The sequence below is a fragment of the Ptychodera flava genome, chromosome 12, assembly GCF_041260155.1.
Source record: "Ptychodera flava strain L36383 chromosome 12, AS_Pfla_20210202, whole genome shotgun sequence".
Taxonomy (NCBI): Eukaryota; Metazoa; Hemichordata; class Enteropneusta; family Ptychoderidae; genus Ptychodera; species Ptychodera flava.
This window is the reverse complement of record NC_091939.1, coordinates 23,694,199-23,716,834: the sequence shown is the minus strand read 5'-3', so window position 1 is coordinate 23,716,834 and position 22,636 is coordinate 23,694,199. Positions and strand designations below refer to the sequence as shown.

The window sequence follows — 22,636 nt, the reverse complement described above, 5'->3', positions numbered from 1 at the left end:
GAAATAATTTAACAAAATTTAGAACCATTTTGTCACATTTCATGACTTTTATCTCGAAAAAATCTAAATGTGTGATTTGTGTTAAAAAAACAAACTTGAGCCTCGTAACAGGGAAGAAGTTGCAACTGTTAATGGTTTCTGCAATATTCCTATGCAATATAACAACTACAGTTTCTTGCTATCTCCCTACAGCATGCTCAAACATACAATATTTAGTTTGTCGACAAAGCCTGTATATATAAATATAAATATGTATTTAGTGATAATTTAATTGGAGTCCAGACTGACAGTCAGTTGTCAGTGATACAAATGCATGGTACACATAAATAGGCTGTGATAGCAAGCTGAATACTAGACATTTCAACAGGCTGTAGGGAGTAGAACTAGAACAAATTTGTAAAACTGAACAAAAATATTGCCAAAATTATCAAAGTTAATACAGCTACTGCCTACAGATAGTGTCACTATCATTAAAGCTCTGCTCCTGCAGTTTCACTGTCACTGCATACCTGATCAGTGACAGAGATAGCTCTGACTCTGATGTACATGGTAGTTGAAGAAGAATTTGGGTCAAATGATGCTCATGACAGTGAAACATAATTGTACACAAGATCAGGCCAGAGAGCAACACATGCAAGAACACATAGTAATGTTTGAATTCTAGCATATAAGAATAATCAAATATTACAGAAAAAAGATAGGGTCACCATGCTTGGTTTTCTAAATTTTCATATTCTTGTTATAAATGATACAGATGTAAAACTTTGAACAGTAAAGACTAAAAGTAAAAATATTTGACCAAATGGAATTATTTATTTTTTAACCAAATTTGAAATTATTACACCCAAAATTTCAGAGATTAAAACATTTATTTGGTGGAACATTTTAACCTTCCAGTATTGTCAATTTAGAGTAGCATCTAATTCATAGATGTCTTGTAGTTTTGGAAAAATGTTTGGTAGGTCACAGTGCAATATGGCAATTAGCCAGAATTCACAATTTGCCTACTCTCTCATGATTGTCATTTTGTGTGCTCCTCAGCAGGAGCAATTGACCTGGCCAGAGTTGGATTAACTCAAGTTGGCTTTTAGACCAATAAATCTAAAAAAATCACTGATGCATTTAAAGAACTTGCCTTGAGAATAAGACTATAGAAAGTGCTAATACAGGTAGTGTTGAACACCTGTGAGCGGAACGGCGCAATATGTTTATTTTTTCTGCGCTCACATCCTTTACAAATATGCGGGCCTGTGATAGTTGGGGGGGGGGGACTTGAAAAATTTTGACCATATAGAGGGGGGCATTTGAAATTTTTTTGGGGTACTTAGGGGGGGGGGATCTTAAAAAAAATAAGATTTCAATCGAAATTCCTCCAGCCCCCCCCCCCTAATCGTTATTTGTGAACGCAGCCTAACTTACAACATGTATCTAAACCATAGTCTTCATCCTCTGTAGACTGAAACTGAACTTGACGTTGAAGCATCCTCAAGGTTCGTGCCTTCTCTGATGAAGATACTGAAGAACTCAACGTCGGAGTTGCTGACCTTGAACGTCATGGAAGCCATTGTCAAGATCGCCGTCAAACAACCGTCGGTCGTAGCCCCGAGAGTTACCGAGCTGATCGAGTGGTGCATGGACAGGGATGACATTGAACTGCCCTTTTTCATTCGTAAGGATGCATGAAGTTTTATATGAATGTCAAGTTATGACCTTTAACCCTTAATTTCACCGTCATTTTTCCACACGGTAACTTTTTTCTTTTTTGTTTGAAAATAAGTTACAGTGGCCAAACAGTATCAAATTCAGTAAATATGGTTTGTAATACAGATCACACATGAAAAAAACAAAATACCAGGATGTGAGGTCATTAAGGGGTCATGAAAATAGCAACTTCCGTTCATATTCGGATAGACAACACATTCGCAAGTCATTCAACTGAGTCAAGTTTATTGACACGAGTATGGAACAACTTTTGAGGTTGGAGGTGACTGTAAAAGTAAAAGTAATAATTTTAAATTTCAAACGGTAGCTGGAAAACGCTGCATATACTAGAGGTGATGAATAATTAAAACTTATTAGGGGAAGAGCCTTTCACTCTATTTCGATTGCCGTGAGCAAGTTCAAACTACTAGTGACTTAACGCCATGGTAGCATTATGAATACGTGTATGTGTGTAATATATCCGAGTCACCGTTTAATGTTTGAAATTTCTGTTATTCAAATACGCTGTCCGATTAGTTTGAACTTTTCAGAAACCAGTTTCGGCAATTTATCGAGTTTGGGAAATGTTAAACTCATAATTTCCTCTTTTGATTTTTGGACCTGCAAACTTTCCCTTCGGGAGGGGTGTTGAGGTTGAATGCATTAAGTTTGCCATGTGCGTGTTTTAACCATCTACGGTTCCTTGCTTCCAGAGTTACTGTTGTCTACATACCCACACAACAAGGAAGCTGTCCTGGACAAGCTCGACGCGTTGACGGAGAAAGTGACGGAAAACGACGAAGTCTACCTGGCTGGTGTGTTGAGGTTGCTGGGAGATGTAGCCGCCGACTATCCGGAGGTAAGGTCTGTGGGTCCCGGGGTGGGGGAGGCAAGCATCATTATTAATAGACCATGTTCCGAACCGCGCGAGACATTCCGAGATATCGCGAGAATATGTGGTTCGCAGTGGACGTGTTGTCGCAACACAGGACAAACTGCGTAAAACAGGAAAAGTCGCTAATTAAGTTAAACACTAAATAAAATATATGAAGTTGCAATCTTTGCTTAGTTCTGCACTTTTTCTAGTTCCATACAAAGGTTGACTTGTATTACTAAGCTGGAAACCTGTTTCTACGGGCATGTATTAAAGTCTCGCGAGATCTCGCAATCAGCGGAACATCGTCTATTCTTACAGCATTTGACTCTGTATCTGTTTGTGTATACCTGGTACAGAACAACGTGTCATTGTAGGACCCAATGGAAGATTACAGCCCGATTGAGAAACTTTCACTCAATTGGTATCTGTAAATGGGTTATCCTTTAATGTGAATAAATAAATAAATAAATAAATATATAAATAAATAAATAAATAAATAAATAAATAAATAAATAAATAAATAAATAAAATGCACACTGTGTTCAGTGTAACATCTCTGTGTCTGACCCGAGTATAGACGTAATGAGTCAAAGTTTTATACATGGGTTCAGAAATATACCTATTTCTAAAGCTTTTTTGTACAATTACACTTTCTACTTCAGAATCTGTGCTTATGTTTGTATTGGATACCACAATTGGTCGTCGCGACATTCCTTTCTTAAAAACCATGACCTCCTTAAACTTTGTGCATCGTATTCATCACTTTTCATGATTTAGACTTTTCAATGTCGATTATGGGTGGCCATTGATGTAGATAATACATGAATTCTTTCGATTGTAGTAATCAAGAAATACGATCTAAATGCTTAAGGTCACATTATCTCCTATTCATTATGCCTTAGCTGTGATTGCCACTTACCTTCAAAATTTCAGCGGCTATCAAGAAGCTTGACGTAAGGAACTACAGATACATTGTTTTTGGCCACATTTCAGTAATTATAGATATTGTTGCGGTCTTATTGTTATTGTAAATTTCACTTGAACTTTTGGCATTTCTCTGTGTCTCTCTACCTCTGTCTGTCTTTCTGCGTGTCTCTGTCTTTATCTCTATCTCTATCTCTATTTGTTTTACTCTTTTCTCTCTCCGTATCACTCCCATCTCTCTCAACCTTATGTTCAATTCGTTACATTCTTTACAGGTTTCGATTGTTCACGTATCGAAATTTAATTTCATCTTTTAACCAACTTTCCTCCTCTCGCAGAAAGTGGAAAAATATTCAGATTTCGTGATCGAAAATCTTGACAAGAGTTCCGAGGTGCAGATCAACAGTTTGAAGGTGTTGGCGACATTGACGTCACGCCGGCCCGATTCCTACCTCTATCTGGTGAACCCTCTGGAAGAACTTATGCACAGTGGTGAAATGGGAATGCTGACCTACCAGGCAGCTCGTGTTCTTGTTGCCTTGACACTGGACGAGGTAAACGACCTTTTATGTGTAACACTCCCACCTCCTAAACAATTCGAAATGAAATTCTGGTGATCAGTTTGGACAAGAAAAATTGTACTTGTTTCTTGACCCTGACATTTGGCAAAAGTTATGCAATGGAAGTAACTTTTTTGTAGTCGACTAAACTACTAACCGTACAGCAATTTACGTTCTTTGACGTGTTCAGTAAGTAGGTGTGTGATCATATGGAAGCTGAATACATTGACTTTCCAAATTTGATTCTGCGATGTCGTTGACTATTTAGGTTTGAGTATCAGTATGCTTCTGAAACAGACTTGGTCTTTATGTTTCTGGACGTCGTCAACGAGCGATTACTGGAAACTGATATAGTTTTGGCTTGTTGATCTGAAACGAGGTTCAAATCTTACTTTTTATTTAAAGGGAAACGGTCGTCGGAACTGCGACTGTCGGAGTTTCTTGTTTGCAAACAATGTATTTCGAACACGATATCTAGATGCACCTCATCATCATAGCTGCAACATTTTAATTATACGATGTAGATTATGACAGACATGTTTTAACTTTCATTAATCACCATCGTACCTTGGATACAGTGTTTACATTGGTCGTATTGGTCCCATACGACCTTTGAGCGCAGTTCCGACGACTGTATCACCTTTAATAACAATTATTGGTATCCCTTTTGAGACATCGAAACCTATTCATGTTAACGTCAAAATAACTTACCTTTAAAAGAAAACTGTTACGCCTGCAGTGCCAGTGGCATGAAGTTGTGACTGCGATACACGAATAGCTCTGTTTTCAATAGTGGTTTGACCAGTTACTCAGCAATCTGCCATACATTCTTGTTCCAGGAAATAGCGAAAAAAGTAATGAACGGGCTCTTCAAAGTACTCAAGTCTGCTGGTAGCAATTACTACATATTGATTCTACGGCTGATCAAGGCAGTCGGGGAACGCTACCCGCAGTGCCTGGCAGTGCACGCTGATGAAATCCAGCACGCCACGAAGAGATCTGTTCCTGAAGTTCAGCAGCTCACAGAAGCCCTGCGACAGATTATAGATAGGTGAGTTATTGCAAACTCCTGACCGTAGTCTTAGGATTTGCCAGAAAACTTTCACCACAATCTGTCAATCGCAACAGCCTCTCCAATTATGACAGCACTTATTGGGGCGACGGCCACTTCCATTTACATGATTTCTGACAATTATAGTACTTACTCCATAACATATCTACGCTATTTCTAAAGCAAACGGCTCGCACCATCAACATAGACCGTTATTAATACTGCTACTAGCACCACTGCAACCACTACAACCACCACCACCACCACCACCATATCATCATCATCATCATCATCATCATCATCATCATCATCACCATCATCATCATCATCATCATCATCATCATCATCATCATCATCATCATCATCATCATCATCATCATCATCATACCGTCGTCAGCTCCGCAACCACCGGTCTCACTAACACCGTTACAATCGCCCCATACTAATGCCCGCAGCAACAATCAGAACCATCATCAACAGCATTTAACGACCGAAATTGTAACATTAACCGCTCTCCCTTTCATCAACACATACAGATCAAAATAGATCACAAGATGCAAACTACGCCACCAAGATATAACTACTGCAGCACAACATGTTACATCGTCAAACACTATGGTCAACGTCATCATTTCAGGAAAACCAAAAAGACATAGTCAAAATCATGTACTGTATAACTAAAATGATTATCCAAAATGAAACAACATATTTTACACACCACTGCATCACTTTACTGTTGATTTACAAAGAATATCGTACGCAAGTACTTATTAAGAGACATCCCAGTCATAGAAATGTCCCAGGAATGATTTACACATCTTTTTTTCCATTATGTTAATCACATACCTAGACTCAAGGCAAGAAGTCAAACAAACGGCAGTACCTTGGACAACCGCCTTGACACGAACGCAAACCAACGGACGAAAGTCACAACTTCTGATGATGTCAGGGAGAATGCCGAAGAACGCGGACACAGCGGGCGAGATAAACTCGCGAGACTTGACGAGAAGGTAGGAGGATTCGGGGAGTGTTACTTTCAGCTGTCTACTTGGGCGCTGCTGCTGTCCTTCGTCAAAGTCAAAAGAAATCTAAACGAGCAAAGCCGAGTTATCGCTCAGCAGGAGAAGAAATTAGTGCAACAGGAGCTGGACATTAGGAATCTCGCGAGAATCGTGCTGGAGCAGGATGAAAAAATTGCAGAACTAACAGCACATGTCGAGCGCTTGCAGACGCTGCACGAAAAATCCATTTGAGAAACCATTGCACCGTGTGGCATCAACCTTACCTTTTTGCACCTAGCTGAATTAGCGAAACAGAACACGAGTGGGGATTTGGACCGAGATTGGTGTTTTTTCTCAGTTTTAGTGGTGCTCATTTGCACGCTTGTAGTCAATAATGCTAAAGCAGATATTTTGTTCTTCAAAGTACATCCGCTCGACCCTGTAAGAAATCAGCTCCGACAGAGGGCGCTGTCTCCCAACTTCTCAGGTGAGAATGAGGCCAAATCGAATTTGTATGTCACAATGTGGACGTGACGTCATGTTCACAAAGTGTCGACACTTTCCATGATAGCAATCTCGAAGAAGAGGACATTTGAAAGTCGAAGGATCTTCCAAATTCTTTCATGGTAAATAAATTTTGGAGGGTTGACATCATTTCCGTTTTTTGCTTGATCGTGACATGATGGTCCCTCAAATCATTTATTCTTACCCGAATACTGCCAACAATATTTTCATAATCACCTCGCACATAAATTACCATTACAACACGAAAGTATGTTCACTGCAATGTCTTGCAGAAAGGAAGAGGTTGTGGAGAAATGTCATATGGCCGACGAAGGAACAGGATAGCGTAGTTGAGTTGAAGTGATGGTTTGATTAATCAATGCAACTTGCAATCAGATGTAAATATTCTTTATTGTTGACAAATGACGGAAAGTTAAAGGGTCGTCTTAACCATTGTAACTTTCAACATCCATTGCATCATTATATCCCCGCTTCATTTACCCATGATGCTCGCAGAGTGACTTGACTTAACCATCAGAATAAGAAAACCCGCCAACCTTCAACGTGTAATGGATACACTTGACTCTTTCCGTTTTCACAACCTTACCAAGAAAAGACTTACAAACTTTTCTCAGTGAATAGTTCAATATGTTTGGACAATTATTCTCCTCAATTAATTTGCATACTCATTTGCATGCTCATTAATGATATTTTGCATAAATGAATGCATTTGTCTTAGAAATCGAGCATTTGATTTTAACTGGTGCTATCTCGACTAGTTTTTAACACGAAGAAATACATTAAACTGTACAGTTTTATCTAATGACGACAGTGAACCGTATGAAATTCGGCGGGTTTTCAATATTTTGGTGGTAATATCGAGATTATTACGCAGCACTCACCATTAACTCGTCAATGATGATTTATTTTTAACAAAAAACAATTGGATGATAACTATATTCATTGTATCACACTCACTGACAGACCGTCATGCTCAGGGATAACTAAACTGTGGTTGCTTTTGATAATATTTATTCAAACCTCAATATTAACGGCTCATTTGTATCAGGTGAAATACATTTATCACCAAATATATTTCATTTTTCATCAATCTACAAATCAGATGTTTTATAACAAACAGTACTGACATAATAATCTTCGAAATAAAAGATATGTATTTTATCAGAACAATTATATTTTTTGTTTTTGTCAAATTTTTGTACGTTCACAGATCCGTGTTTCATTATTGTACTTTCATAAAAAAATCATGATTTTTCTCTGTCTTTTTCTCAGCGAACCATTCATTCCGTGTGGTTTACTGTTTGCTTGCTCCTATTGGCTTCCTGTTGTCATAAATTTGCGTCGTGTCACAATCTGAACGAGAAGCTGGCTGTTTTTCAGTTTTCATTAAAACTATATCCTTTTCAATTTTTGTAACTGGATTTCTCCCGTATCGAGTGCAAATTTGTTGGCGTCCTCCCTTTATTTTGTTGGAACACCAAATTATATAGTTTTCGACTCCATGCAGAGATGCATAAACATTCCATCGTTTAAGAAAACCAATGCATCCGGTGGATACATACAGGCTGTGTTCCATGTATACCATGCAGGTAGTAGCCTAACAAACTGTGGTAGATATATGCAACAGGAACACTAAAATTGTCTGATAATAAGTTACTAGTTGCTTTATTAAAGGCGTGTGTGTATCATTTTCTCTGTTCCATGCATTTCACGCACATGTGTGCATCACCACATATTCACCTATACTCACAAGCTGAGGCCAAATACGAAAGGCAGTGCTTCACGTGTGTTTCATTCGATGACGCAACTAAGACGTATTCACGGAAAGCTATAGAATATTCTCATTATAGGGGTCGTTGAAACTGCGCTCAAAGGTCGTACTTGACTCATGCGACCAATGTCAACACTGTATCCAAGGCACGTTAGCAATTGATGACAGCTAAAACATGATGGTCATAATGTACATCGTGAAATTTAAATGTTGCAGCTATGTTGACGCCATGCTTCTAGATATCGTGCATGAAATACTGTTTGTGAACAAGAAAGTCGCACAGGCGCGGTTCCGACGACCCTTTCCCTTTAAACCACTCTCATAAATGCGAATGATAGCATCATCGATTTTGCATTAACGTACACGAACCACAATATGTCATTCCAGCTCACGAAAGGTCAAAATTTATCGTTCTAATACCCCGTGAAAACCAGTTTAGATCTTTGTCTGAGCTAATTCAGTCGCCCTTTTGTCACATCAGGGCTACACAATCTTGGATCCAAAGTGCACCTTGAAAGTCCTGCTATTAGATTGAATGAACAGAATTATTTTCGAGTATGCAATCTTGTTCGAATACTTTGTCGAGCTAAATTGTGCTTCTTTCGTCAGCTGTTTGGATTAAGAGTACGAATCATTAAGTGCCCAGTGTGTTCACTACCAACAGACTTTTTCCCGCTTATAATGCATTGCTGCGACTACCTAAAACTTTTCATGCTCACTCTAAACAAAACATGTAACATGTTTTTAGTTATATACGTATTGTATTACATTGTCCAGTAATATAATGCAAACTGTCAAAACCCGCAGCTTGGTGAGCGAATATAGCGTCCAGGGTAGCATTAGCTGCAAAGGCCATAAAATTGCTCTGACGCGAAAAGCATCATTGATTCGGTACGAGGACGATATGAAGTCATCTGACGATTTTTCCCGCTTAAAGGTAACAGCATGGTTTGCAGGTCAATACTCCTTCTCGTCTGCTCCTTTTCTCCTTAAGCTTTTTGTGAAATTCGATAATAAGGAACGATACAATATATCTGCTACCATTTGGTCGAAATTACGATTTCCCCAATACGAATACATCTCTATATCCATTCTGTCTTCATTCGTCGGCGTTTTCTTTTGAAAATCAACGCTTCACTGTAAAGTTAAAGTGTTCAAGGATAGAACACCAATTAAACGCCTTTTTGTAACACTTTTTGAACGCGTCTAGATGTTCAGAAATTTAACACTACGTGTTCAACCAACGTTCAATTTTTGAACACACGTGAGCAGATTTTGAACGCTACGTGTTCATCAGACATTATATTGAACACCATGGTGTTCCATATCTGAACACACGTTGCACATGAAATGTGTTCAAAAAATTGAACGCATTTACGCGTTCAAAGGGCTGTAACACTTTTTGAACGCATGGACGCCGTTCAACGATAAGTGTGTTAAAGGCTAGAACACATGATGCGCGCGTGTTGAACACCTTTAATTTTGGCGTTCAGGGGGTGTTCAAGCATTGAAATAACATTACAGACCACCGATATTCAGAAATTATTTTATTCTGAAAATACAAAAAAATTTCTACAGTAAAATACAATAATCTACTGTAAAATGGGCAAATAAACATTGCCACTTTGTATGTAAAGTTTGTCAGAGGAAAATACCAACGGTGTTAACACCCTCCTATCAAAAACATAAGGAATAAAAAATCCCCATAAACACTGTAGATCGTTTTAAAAAAATATGAACAAAGTAATGACAAAACAGGTTTTACTAAAATATTGTGGATTACGTTTTATGTTCATACTTGTTTAAAACGTACAAAAAATCATCTGAAAAAGCTCAAAATTTGTCTTACTTATTGAGTTGAAAACACGTATATGTATGAAATGCATACTCCATTGTTGTAAGATGGTTTCTTAAAGACATTTCCTCTTGTATAGACAATTGTAAATTTTGAAGAAAAAAAATTAGTCAAGGCTTCTCTAGTGCACATGGTATATAGTTGTCCACACTAAAGTAAACACAACATGTCAAGTTATCAAAGTGTCACAGTAAGGCACAACATGCAGAAAGTGGGGAAAGTGGGTCCTTGGCAGGGTAAAACCTATTTCCTTGTCCAACAAAGTCCTTCATAAACAAAAAGGTTTGTTTGTTTGTAATATCTTTAAATAAACCCTGAAATAAATCGGTGACATTTCAAAAATCTACTTCTCAGAAATTAAAAACATATTCGTAAAGACCTTTCAAATTCTGGTGTACCCTGCCATTACTTTTTATACAATTTTTTTTATCAAAAATGGTAAAATCACCCTTAAAATAAAAAAAACTGTATATTTCATCATAACTTGAATATATCACATTCTGGTCATCCCTAATGTCTTAAAAATGTCTGAAATGTCTTTAATGTCTTAAAAATACAAAGTTGCAAAGTTCTGCATAATTTGAACAATCTGAAAAAGGCTATCAGTAGAGATCTGTGTCCTAAATATCAAAGCTGTTCAATTAGCAGTTTTGAAGAAGATTTTTTAAAGATTTTTTGACCAAAAATGACAAAAATTGCCATGAAATATAAAAATTTGAATATTTCATCACAACTACCACAAATTTGACTTAACTACCACAAATTTGACTTAGGTCATTCTTAGGGACATGTTTACCAAATATTGAAGAGTCAGTAAAAGAGAAGAATATTTTTGCAAAAAAAAATAGCCTCAAAAATGTAAATTTGCATATTATATCATAATTTGAACATATCTGATTAGGGTAATCCCTGGGGATCTGTTATCCAAATATTAAAGGATTCGTACTGGCTGTTTTGAAGAAAAACCTTGGCATGTATAAATTTGAGGACAATGCTACACATCCACCTAATAGTATTTAGCTAACAGCAAAACTAAAAGCCAGTTGCTAAGAACAAGAGACGTGTTGAGCTACAATCTTAGGTTTGGTAGCAGGCTACGATCAACTAAATGATACATAAGCTTTCAAAGACGTGAAGTCTCCTTCATCAGATGCAAGGGGGAATGAAAAATTGAAGCAGACAGTGACAGAAAATTCAGAGTGAAAATTTCAGAAAATTCAGTAATTCAGAGTGGACATTTTTACTCTGAATTTTCTATTGCTTTCAGCCTTAATTTTTCATTCCACCCTTGCATCTGATAAGGGAGACTACGCGTCCGTGAAAGCTTATTCTCCGGCAACATTTAGTTGATCATAGAATGCTACCAAAGCTTAGAGTAATTCAAAACAAAAATACAGAAACTTATCAAAATTCAGTTACTGACCCTTTGGAGTTTAAATCTACATTAGAGATGAACTGAGGTTCTCAAGCTTGTTTCCAGACAGCTACCTCTACACTCATCTTCTTCATTATCTGTACCACCAGCTTCTGTAACAACTCTTCGATTTTCATTTAAATCCAACGTTTTACTTCCTGAAAATAATGCAATATGGCGAGATTAGACTTTAAATAAAAGACAAGGAGCTGATTAGGTTAAGGAAAAGGGGAGACTTTCATACACGGTGCCTCTTTTCAATACTGTTACAAAATGTTTGCTTCTTCTTGTCATCGACTGATTAAAATCAAAAAGCCAAATTCTCATATGCTGAAACAATACATTGTAAACTGATGCTTTACATGCAATTGCGTCTACTAAAAGACATGTGTTAGCTGTGATTACACAGCGGTACTTTGCAAGGCGTATCGATCGAGCTCAGGTCAAGGGTTATCGCTACAGTTGTGTTGCGATGACCCTTGGCCCGAGTGAGATCGATCGATAGGCCATGGCCAAAAGTACCACTGCGTATTCACAGATAGCTGCTGGTATACCAGCCACTGAAAGAAAAAAGGTTTCTTCACGTAGTTAAGCTATTTCAAAGTACAATACAATTAATTTCAAAGGATAATAATACAGATGCTTCAAAATCTAATACCTTTAACTATTTTGGAGAGAAAACTTACCCTTTCTGGTCTTGCTTCCGCACGAGAACGACTTCAGCGTGCGCTTACAAGAAAATGTCGCAACTTCCGTTTTGATGCATCATGGGATAGGAAAAGGCACCAAACTTGAACATCAAGTGTTTAGAAGTAGAAGTAAACGTTCATGGTGGTTTTCTGATTTTCTTTTCACATTTTCAAATTTCCAACCCGTAATAAACGTGTAAAATTATTTTGTATACTTCCTTTTTTAGAAAAAACATGCTTTCAGCAATTGTAGACCGGAAATACTTATCACTTAGTGTGAAATTCGTTACACCAAAATCCGTGAACGTTGCTTGACAGCGAGGCAGTAGTAAATTTAATATTGCCATTGTAAAGTAAAAAACACATAATATTGTTAATTGTCTTACAGTATCGTAAAATTTCTGTGATTTTGAACACTTGAAGGAGATGGTTGTTAACACTACGTGTTCAGGTTTAGAACACCATTGTTAATAATATGAACACTAGTGTTAACAATATGAACACTAGCCGTTCAAATTTGAACACCGACATGTACATTTTGAACGCGTAAAGACGCGTCTAGCGTCCACTATTTTTACAGTGTTGTCTTTACACTAGAAGGACGAACGGACACTTTTTACCATCGGCGACATAAAAAAGGTAACCTTTCAACCCAAGCACCCAGCCATCGACTCTAATGTGCCGCCATATTTTACGTAATACTGTACATGTAACATCAGAAACTTTTGTTGCACGCTGTGTTTCTTTGGAACACATGTATATATATAACAAAATGTCACAATGTCTAACTTGTGTGTTCATTTTACCCTGTCACACTAACGGAAAAGTACTCGCCTAGTCGAAAGCAAGCTCCTTGAGTTCAGATCAATCGTTCATCACCGAGCTTTCATTAATGCAAAGCATGCTTGGTATTTGACTCAAATAGCTCTAAAACTTGTACATTTTGTACAGTAAACTGCATATCGCAGTCAGAGTGTTGAACCGCAAATCTTGCTAAGTAATTACAGTATGAAGTGGTGGAGGCATGATAATCATCATGGAAATGCTTAAAGTAGAAATATTTTATATTATATTTGATAATATTTGATAGCGTCTTATTAAAAAAAAGTACTTTTATGTAGCATATGGCTGGAGACATTCAAGAAACTGGCTTCGTACCACAGTCTATGACCATTTAAGGTGGCGTTACCGCAACTTTTTCAAAGTAATCTTTTTCATCAAAGAGCAGAAGAAAACCTCTCGAACTATGCATTTTCAAGAATTTAGTATGGTAGCACAGTTTACTTAAAGAGAGGGGTACACTTTTTTGGGCAAAAGCAAGTTAAGTTTGGTTTAAAGTGCAATACAAATTGAATTAAGTCGACAACTTGACGTTGCTTTATGAAATTTCCCATGCAGAAAACAATCAGTGGCTTTTCTTAAAGTGAATTAGTTATTCTAGTTCAAAAACGACAGTAATCGAATGCTGGCACAATTAAACAGGTGATTGAAATCATGATAAGTCAAATTAAAATGAACCCTATTCCTACTGTAGGTTCATTATTCTCCAACAAATAGTTTTGGTGTATGGTATTTCAAGAATGGAATCTAAAAATTTCGTACAAGTTTGACCCAGGCAGAGTTGAGTAATATTCTTTTCAAAAGTTCAAAATGGGTAAAAAAGGAAGCCGAGAAAATCCTGTGATTTGCACACAGTTGCTGAGACTTCTTCCTCACCCAATTTACAATTGATATATTTAAAAAAGAAAGTCGTACAAATACTTCATATAAATCACGCATTTAAGACGAATGTCCGAAAAAACGCAATACTGGAGGAAAACGCTACATAACGTACAACGCCCCCTTAGTAGTCTTGAATAAGGTATGTCTTTCGTCAGACTTTATGAACACTTATCACACCCATAACAGACAGTTGCCTATTTTCTAATTCATTTTCACATTTTACTGACCGTTTCCTAGACAACAGAGAGCATGATTGATTGGCTTCCAGTCGTTGCCAACGTGATGAACCCCGAAGCTGTCAAGGACTGGCGTTATCTCGCCGTGAAACTTGGCTTTAACGCCAGTGATGTCGTCAAATGGACCGGGTCACATGACCCGACCATGGTGTTGCTGAGCCAGTGGTACTGCAGCATTAATTACGGGGGTATCCTCGGGCCAACGGTGACCTTGTTGTCGACCTTGAAGGGCATGGGACGCCACGATGCGGTGGAGATTATTGAAAACTCCCTGCAAGTAGAAGGTATGTCATTATATCGTGAGATGCAATCAACCCAGTCGAGCGAGAAAGCCTTTTTCTTTCAACGTAATGGTAATCAATCCATATTGCAAAGTGTACTTGTATTAACTGAATGTTTCCGGTAACTTTATTTAGCCCACAATAATCTAGCGGGGAATTAAAGGGCTATACATTCAATATATATTATGGGTGCAATAATATATTGACAAGGCAATGCAGAAAAAATATCGCAATTGTGATACGGATAGAAACGGAAGAGAAGTTGAGAGGCTATATGAGAGAGAGAGAGAGAGAGAGAGAGAGAGAGAGAGAGAGAGAGAGAGAGAGAGAGAGAGAGAGAGAGAGAGAGAGAGAGGGGCAGACAGACATACAGAGATGAAAGGCGGCGAAACATGGTCAAACTCACAGTGAAAGACAGATTTATAGACGTTTAGAAGGCACGCACTATTCGTTCAGAACTCATTCAACTCAGGGTCCTCTACACATTACAGGTGGCCAGACTATCTATCAGGAACTCAACGAGATGCAGAGCTTGCCACAGATTTTCGTATCCATACACGAAGACGACAAAAAGTCGGCTGAAAACTTTTTGAGTCATCTGGAGTACGCCGGATTCGACATCGGCGGGACGTGTGGTGCCTCGGCAGAACATCGGATACTTGCGGCCAAGGTCATCGTGGTCGTTTGTTCCAGCAAGTATACAGAGTCTGACCAGTGCTTTCGGGAGGTGCGTTGATTATCGAACGAGTAAATGTCTTTGAACTAAAATGGTCTGTTTGGTTTTATTCTTTCCACTTCAAATTTTCATGGTCAGAATACGCCATTGATATTGACTATAGACAGAAGAATTAGCTATACAGGTAATCCAGAACTAAATTTGTCACTTTTAAGCATTTTATTGTCTGCTTAACTCCTAGGCTGAACTGTCGACTTGTTTTCTGCGCAACAAGGGGGTCGTCACGACGCAGCTGGACGAGATCCACAACGACCATGACGACCAAACGAGCGCTGTCCTCTCTCAGTTACCAAATGTCCTGAAACTCGACAACGGCGGGAAAAACCAGCCACTGTGGCCATCAAATTCGTTTACGCAGATACTCGGTGTGCTGCACTACCAGTTGACGCCCGATCTCTCCAAAGTGACTGCAGGTACGGCGACAAAATGTATGGCTTCAAACTAGAGCGCCCTCTATCGAGAACGAGTGCGCCAGTAACAGGACAGTCCGTGTTTTTTGAGAATGTGGCCTTTCCACGGTCTCTGTCCCACTCATGTTTCTGCAAATGAGATACTTAGGGAGCGTTCAGTTATTATGGCCGGGGGTGGGCCGGCAAAATCCAGGGGGGGTCACCTCAAATTTGAAAACTGCAAAGGGGGTCATGTATTTTTCAAACAGCTCAGAGGGGGGGGGGGGTCACTTAATTTTCATAAGTATCTGTCCCGTCAAAAAGCAGTTCAGTGTTCAGAAATATTTTGTGAGATAAAAATGATTCGTTGCATGATTTCATTCTCTGAAGTTATTCACCTGTAAATCTGAACAAAAGTATAATTATCTGTCACATGAACATCTTGACTTGACAACTCTGAGGCTTGTCTTATTGTAAATCAAGCTCACTGCACTGAGGGCAATGAAAAATTCCTATTACTTACATATTAGAGATATAGCAAGTTTTGTCAGGGAAATTATTTAACAGTTACCTGTACTGAGACTACTAGTACCATGAAAAGTTAAATAATACTTTTAGGTGAAATTCCAATATCATAATTGTTGTCCACATCTGAGCTTTTAAATACCCTATTTGAATCAAGTACATTTGTATCAATTATCAAACACCTATAAAAGCACAAATTAATTTAGTTTAGCATTGTTAAAAAAATTATTCTTAGTTTTCTCATAGACTCCAGTGTAGGCCCCCTATAGTGACTCAGCATTTCGGTGAAATTCCAAAATCTAATTTCTTGCACACATATCAACCTTTAACCATCCTAGGCTAACTAAGTACTTAAAAATGAATTATCAAATGTCTATAAATACACAGATTTTGATTGTTTTGTATTGGAAAAAAATTATTCATATTTTCCTCATAGACTCCCATGTACAGTGAATCTACATTTTGGTATAATTCCAAAATCCAATTTCTGGCGAACACATCCATTTGTTACCACCCTAATCTAATCAAGTACATTGATATCAATAATCGAGAGTACATAAATACATGGGTTTACCTATTTTTGTATTGGAAAAAAATTATTCATACTTTCCTCATAGACTCCCATGTATAGTGGATGAACATTTTCAGTGAAATTCCATAATCAGATTTCTTGTACACATAATATGCACCTTTAACCATCATATTCTAATCAAGTACAATTATGTTAATTATTGAACGTCTGTATATGCACAAGTATACCAAGTTTTTCATTGGAAAAAAATTATTCACAATTTTATCATTGACTCCCATTGTATAGTGGATGAACATTTTTGGTGAAATTCTAAGGTCAAACTTTTTGTCCACATGCCAGTTGTAACATCCCTATTTCATTTAAGTACATTTATGTAAAGTATCAAATATCTATAAATGCATAGATATAGTTTTGCATTGAGAAAGTATTACATAGGTTCCTCATACATGTATGAGAAAATATATGTATACCATGTATAGTGAATCAACATTATCAACAGCTGATTTTTAATTAAATCCAAATATCAAAATATGTACACACACGCTTGCACAAAAATATTGTGATCCACCAGTAATTTCTGTCCAACCTCTTTGAGGGGTAATTTCAAAATTATAGCAAGTCAGAATGGGAAATCTGAGCATTAACACCTTTTGAGTTTGTAAGGAAGGTCATTTGAAAAAATCTAAGCTCTTTTTTGGGGGATTCTATCGCTCCATACCCCTGAGGTGTTTGTGTGTGCAGCTAATTTACTCAAGCAATGTGGGGGGGGGGGGGGGTCATGAAATTTTTGTCATCTTGAAAGGGGGGGTTCAATAATTTTTTGGTACAATGGTAGGGGGGATTCACTTATTTTGTTGACTGATGCGCAGGAAGAATTTGCCGGCCCACCCCCGGCCATAATAACTGAACGCTCCCTTATCATGAACCCCTGACATATTTTGTCTTATAGTTCATCGTCTTTTATTTTTTTGTATTTTCTTTTCCACTTTTTTCAGATTATAATCAATGGTTGACATCTTTAAAGGAACGGCCTTCTACTGTGGGCAGTGACTCGGGCAGTTCTCAAGATAGCGGGGAGAAGGTTTGTTTACTGGTAGAAAGTCACCCTGATCAACGCACGTGAAAAAAAACCACTTGTGAATGTTATACCAAATATATTGAGGCTATAAATGTGTACAAAAGTGGGTAAAATACAAACAAAGACCGAACGAGAACATTTTTATGATACAATATTCTCAACTCTTTCCTCTTTTTCGCAGAATTCTTTAAATATGGGACCACTCATACTTATTTCACACGACTGGAGCAGAGTGTCGGAGGTCAAGCAACTCTACTCTCGTTTAACTGACGCCGGCTTTCACTGTTGGTTGGACATTCTGAACATGTCGGAAGACAAACCGTTGTCGAGTCTGGTAGACGAAGTCATGTCAACCATGGCATCACAGGTATTATGCTATGATAAAAACTGAACAGCTCTTTCCGAGTCCATTCTGAAAATAGGATAATACAACAAACGAGAACGTGCAAGGCAAACATCATACTGCAGTCCACGGTCACTCCGGTGCACGATAGTGGTTTTGGCGGGAAAGTTGGTTACCTTTTTAATATTTCTTGTTTTCCAAACGTAACTCTCTCTCTCTCTCTCTCTCTCTCTCTCTCTCTCTCTCTCTCTCTCTCTCTCTCTCTCTCTCTCTCTCTCTCTCTCTCTCTCTCTCTCCCTCTCTCTCTCTCTCTCTCTCTCTCTCTCTCTCCCTCTTCATTGCAGGTTGTATGTTGTTTAACCAAAGGGTATCTGCAATGTATGGCCACTAGACAGCAAGCTAATCTCGCTGCAATATTGCAAATACCTGTCATTCCGGTACTGCTTGAGCACCTGGCTTGGCCGATAGAGGGCGCCTTCGCCACCATCTTCTCCAAGTCAAGCAGCATCGACTTCACTGAGGAATTCGGTTCCACGACGAAGATTAACGACGATAAATTCGGACAGTTGCTGAAGAGGTTGAGGGACCCCAACGGAGGAGACATGAACTCCTCCTCGGCGAGGAAGGCCAAAGCACTAGCTAGGCTAAACCGCTCACTGTCGCAAGTTACAAAGACAGCCGAACTGAGGAAGAGATCGCAATACGGTCAATCGCCTATACCCACCATGATGATAAGCCCGCAGCTTCCGAAGAGGAGTCGGTCCCACGAGCGATTGCCGATTGTTCCGAATACCCCGGAGTCACACGGAACGAGTCCCTATCTGTCCAGGTACATGCCTTTACCAATAATCGGCCGACGCACCCCTCTACGGCTGCTATCCGAATCCGTCTTCTACGAGATCGACGAGAAGTCGTCCAAGGGGGTGTCTCCAGTCAGCGATGTTCTACGCGACGAACCGGGTGAAAATGAAGAGAGGATACTTATGAATCTAAAACTGCCGGATGGCACGCGACTTCGGCGGCACTTTCGTCCGAGCGACAACTTCCATCAGTTGCTCGGATACGCCAACTCCCATAGCAGTGCCGGGGTGACGAGGCTGGAAATAACATTGTGGAAGCCATGACAATAGTTGCGTCAAGGCGACGTCACTAGATTTATCAATTTGCACTAAAATATATAGGTGCTCTAAAAGTGAATACGGAAAATGTGGAGTTGGCGACACATGGTTATCGTTGATTACGACACAAAGCGCTTTCGTTAACAGGTATTGAGTTTACTTGTGACGTAACTCAATTGCCAACAATTCAATATCCCATAGCCATTTCACCCAAACTTTCAGAATGTTTGTTTTTATGTGTGTGTGAAAATGACGTGTTATATTTATGTTATGGGGTAATTTGATTTTCAGTCGTTCATTAGGTTGTCTTCTAGGCATGTGGGTGACGTTTGGATTGCTAGCATGTGCTTATAAGAAATAATATCCACTTGTCAAAAAATATGTGCAATATATTTGTCCACGTTGTGTTGTTTGTACTACAGTAGCACTCAGTACGGTGTTTTTGAGAGTTTTGAAAATTATCAAGATGGGCATCGCAGACATTTCGATGAATAAATGAACGAATTAATAAATATAGATGAATGGATTCGTGAATAGTCCCTCATATTAAAGTTTTGATTTTCGGTTTGTGCTACTGTCATTTATTGCTTTTGTAACTATTACACGTCAAAGCGATGAATCGATTCAAGATCAGGTGACGAAGGTTTGTAGATTTTGATAATGAAATCCTCCTTCGATCTCCTGAAGATCCCTTTAACAGGGTCCTCAAAATATTTCATCGGATAGCAAATGTATGTGTATATGTATGTATGTATGTATGTATGTATGTATGTATGTATGTATGTATGTATGTATGTATGTATGTATGTATGTATGTATGTATGTATGTATGTATGTATGTGTGTGTGTGTGTGTGTGTGTGTGTGTGTGTATGTGTGTGTGTGTGTGTGTGTGTGTGTGTGTGTATGTATGTATGTATGTATGTATGTATGTATGTATGTATGTATATGTGTGTGTATGTGTGTATGTATCTGTGTATATATCTATGTATGTATCTATGTATGTGTGTATCTATGTATGTATGTATGTATGTATGTATGTATGTATGTATGTATGTATGTGTGTGTGTGTGTGTGTGTGTGTGTGTGTGTGTGTGTGTGTGTGTGTGTGTGGGTGTGTGTGTGTGTGTGTGTGTATGTATGTATGTATGTATGTATGTATGTATGTATGTATGTATGTATGTATGTATGTGTGTGTGTATGTATGTATGTATCTATGTATGTATCTATGTATGTATCTATGTATGTGTGTGTCTATGTATGTATCTATGTATGTATCTGTGTGTATCAATACCGATCTATGCCCTATATGTTTCTGTGAATCTTTTATGGAATTGCCTATGTAGGTATACCTATTTATGCATGTATATGTGTATACATCTACGGTATCTCTATGTGTTTTTATTTAATAATAATGTATCTATGTAACCATGTGTATGCCATTTTTATATATTTTCCACTACCCACTCATAGTTTGTATAGATGTTTACAATCTATCAATTTGGTAACCCCGTCTTCGTTAATCGCCACATGAAGTTCAAACATAGAAAGACTTTGTTTGCTCCCCATGGTATAAAAACAAAATTCTCCATTTGTACTTTGTTAAAAAATCCCATTTGTATGATCTACAAGATTAAGATTTATTGGCGTCAATATAACTACCTCCCGAAAATGATGCCGTTTTTGAATGTACCCACTCATATCAGGGCAGGCTTCTCGTTGACATACAAAAGACATAAAAATGGCGACGTATACTATTTGAGTGAGGGTAAAATAACGATAAAAACCCCGGCAGCTGTATTTATGCAACCGTATAAATCAAACAAAGTCTCAAAGAGAGCACTGCAGAGGTCATCCACGTACGTAACCCCGAAGGAGTGCAAAGAAGAAATACGTTTATTTTATTGTCGAATTTACGACTCGGCAAATGAAAACGGAAATGTAAGACACGGAAGAAGGCGTCGACAAGTGCTTTCCAAGGTCAACAAGGGTCGATCGAACTCTTCAAAAGAGATAGCATGCGTGTGCACAGGACCTGAAACTAAATCTCCCGTATGTGTGTGCACAGGACCTGAAACTAAATGTCAAGATCTCGTAGAATACATACTACGGTAATTTCCCTCCCCACACTGCATCCCAATGAATAGAATTATTCGCGAGATTTTTGGCGTCAAGCTCATTTAAAGCTCAGGTAACCATACATAAGAATCTCTTACAGTGTGTTTCACTCCATAGGACACGTTCAATTGAAATACTACTTGTAGACTCATCTTTGTTTGTGCATCCACGGAGCAAGCGAATCATGTGTATGGATAGTTTTGTTCACTGACAAACATTGGTGGCGCCACAAATGTTAATAGCATTGTTTTACGCACGATGAAAAGCTAATGTAGGGCTTATATGCGTCCTTATGGCTTGTGATTAATAGGAACATTGACTGTGATCCGGTGAGCAATTTTCGGAATCCCTTGGTTTTCTATTTCATTATAGAGAATTAGTTGTAGCTTTACAAACATTTGCTTCGGTTTTTCAAACCGGAGGTGACAGCGCTTACTTTAGTTGTAGGATTCCATCAAAAAAGCACAATAATTTCTCAGTGACAGTGTAAGATATCGAATACTATTGCTGATAATTTTCTTCCCTGTGTTAAAAATTCCAATTTTTTCTTCTGTTTGTTCACGGAGCAAAATTTGGTATTTGCCCAGATGAAAATTACTCGATGAGCAACTCGACAACTCATCAACGAATAAATAATTAGATAAAGAAATAAATATCGATAAATAAAGTTATACATAGTAGTATAATTAGTATCACAAAGAAACAAGCGATAGTTATATGTGTAAATTAGTTGAATAAGTTAACCCTTTGAGAGCTGTAACTTTTCATGCCAAACTTTTAGTGCAACATGTTACAATTTTTTATGAATTTTTCTGTTATTTTTTGATAATTTTGAACTAAAGAGACATCACATTTCATTTGCTAAAGTTTCATCAAAATTTTGGCAAAATCTGAAAAATATTAACTAGGGTATACCTTGTAAAGGTGACAAAAATTGACTTTCGCGCTCAAAGGGTTAATTGTACAACACATGTTCAGTTATTAATTTAAGAAATGAATATGTAAATCTATAAGTAAAAAAATACAAAGTGATAATACTTCGCGCACTGATATGGAAGAGGTACTACGGCAGAAGTGATTAAACTTACACCGCGCAATTTCGGTTTTCACTCACCTCTGATATGAGAGCCAAATTATTAACATTTGTATTTTCATCATCAACCGATCCGTTGAAAAATCTGCTCTATTGTT

The 22,636-nt window shown here is 38.0% G+C and overlaps 1 protein-coding gene across 2 annotated transcripts in view; it reads left to right on the top strand.

The window, feature by feature from the left end:
* The window catches only part of LOC139145448 (uncharacterized), a 32,267-nt gene extending 12,407 nt beyond the window's left edge, over positions 1-19,860 (top strand). Inside the window, exons 7-17 of one of the 2 annotated variants that reach the window (XM_070716643.1) lie at positions 1,456-1,669; positions 2,415-2,560; positions 3,841-4,056; positions 4,902-5,113; positions 5,964-6,123; positions 14,328-14,610; positions 15,099-15,334; positions 15,525-15,756; positions 17,785-17,870; positions 18,049-18,234; positions 18,555-19,860. In XM_070716643.1, coding sequence (XP_070572744.1) covers positions 1,456-1,669; positions 2,415-2,560; positions 3,841-4,056; positions 4,902-5,113; positions 5,964-6,123; positions 14,328-14,610; positions 15,099-15,334; positions 15,525-15,756; positions 17,785-17,870; positions 18,049-18,234; positions 18,555-19,334 — 2,751 coding nt within the window. In that variant the 3' untranslated portion in view covers positions 19,335-19,860. The remainder of the gene's footprint in view (positions 1-1,455; positions 1,670-2,414; positions 2,561-3,840; positions 4,057-4,901; positions 5,114-5,963; positions 6,124-14,327; positions 14,611-15,098; positions 15,335-15,524; positions 15,757-17,784; positions 17,871-18,048; positions 18,235-18,554) is intronic. The other variant, XM_070716644.1, reaches the window with a different exon arrangement.
* Positions 19,861-22,636: the final 2,776 nt, after the last annotated feature.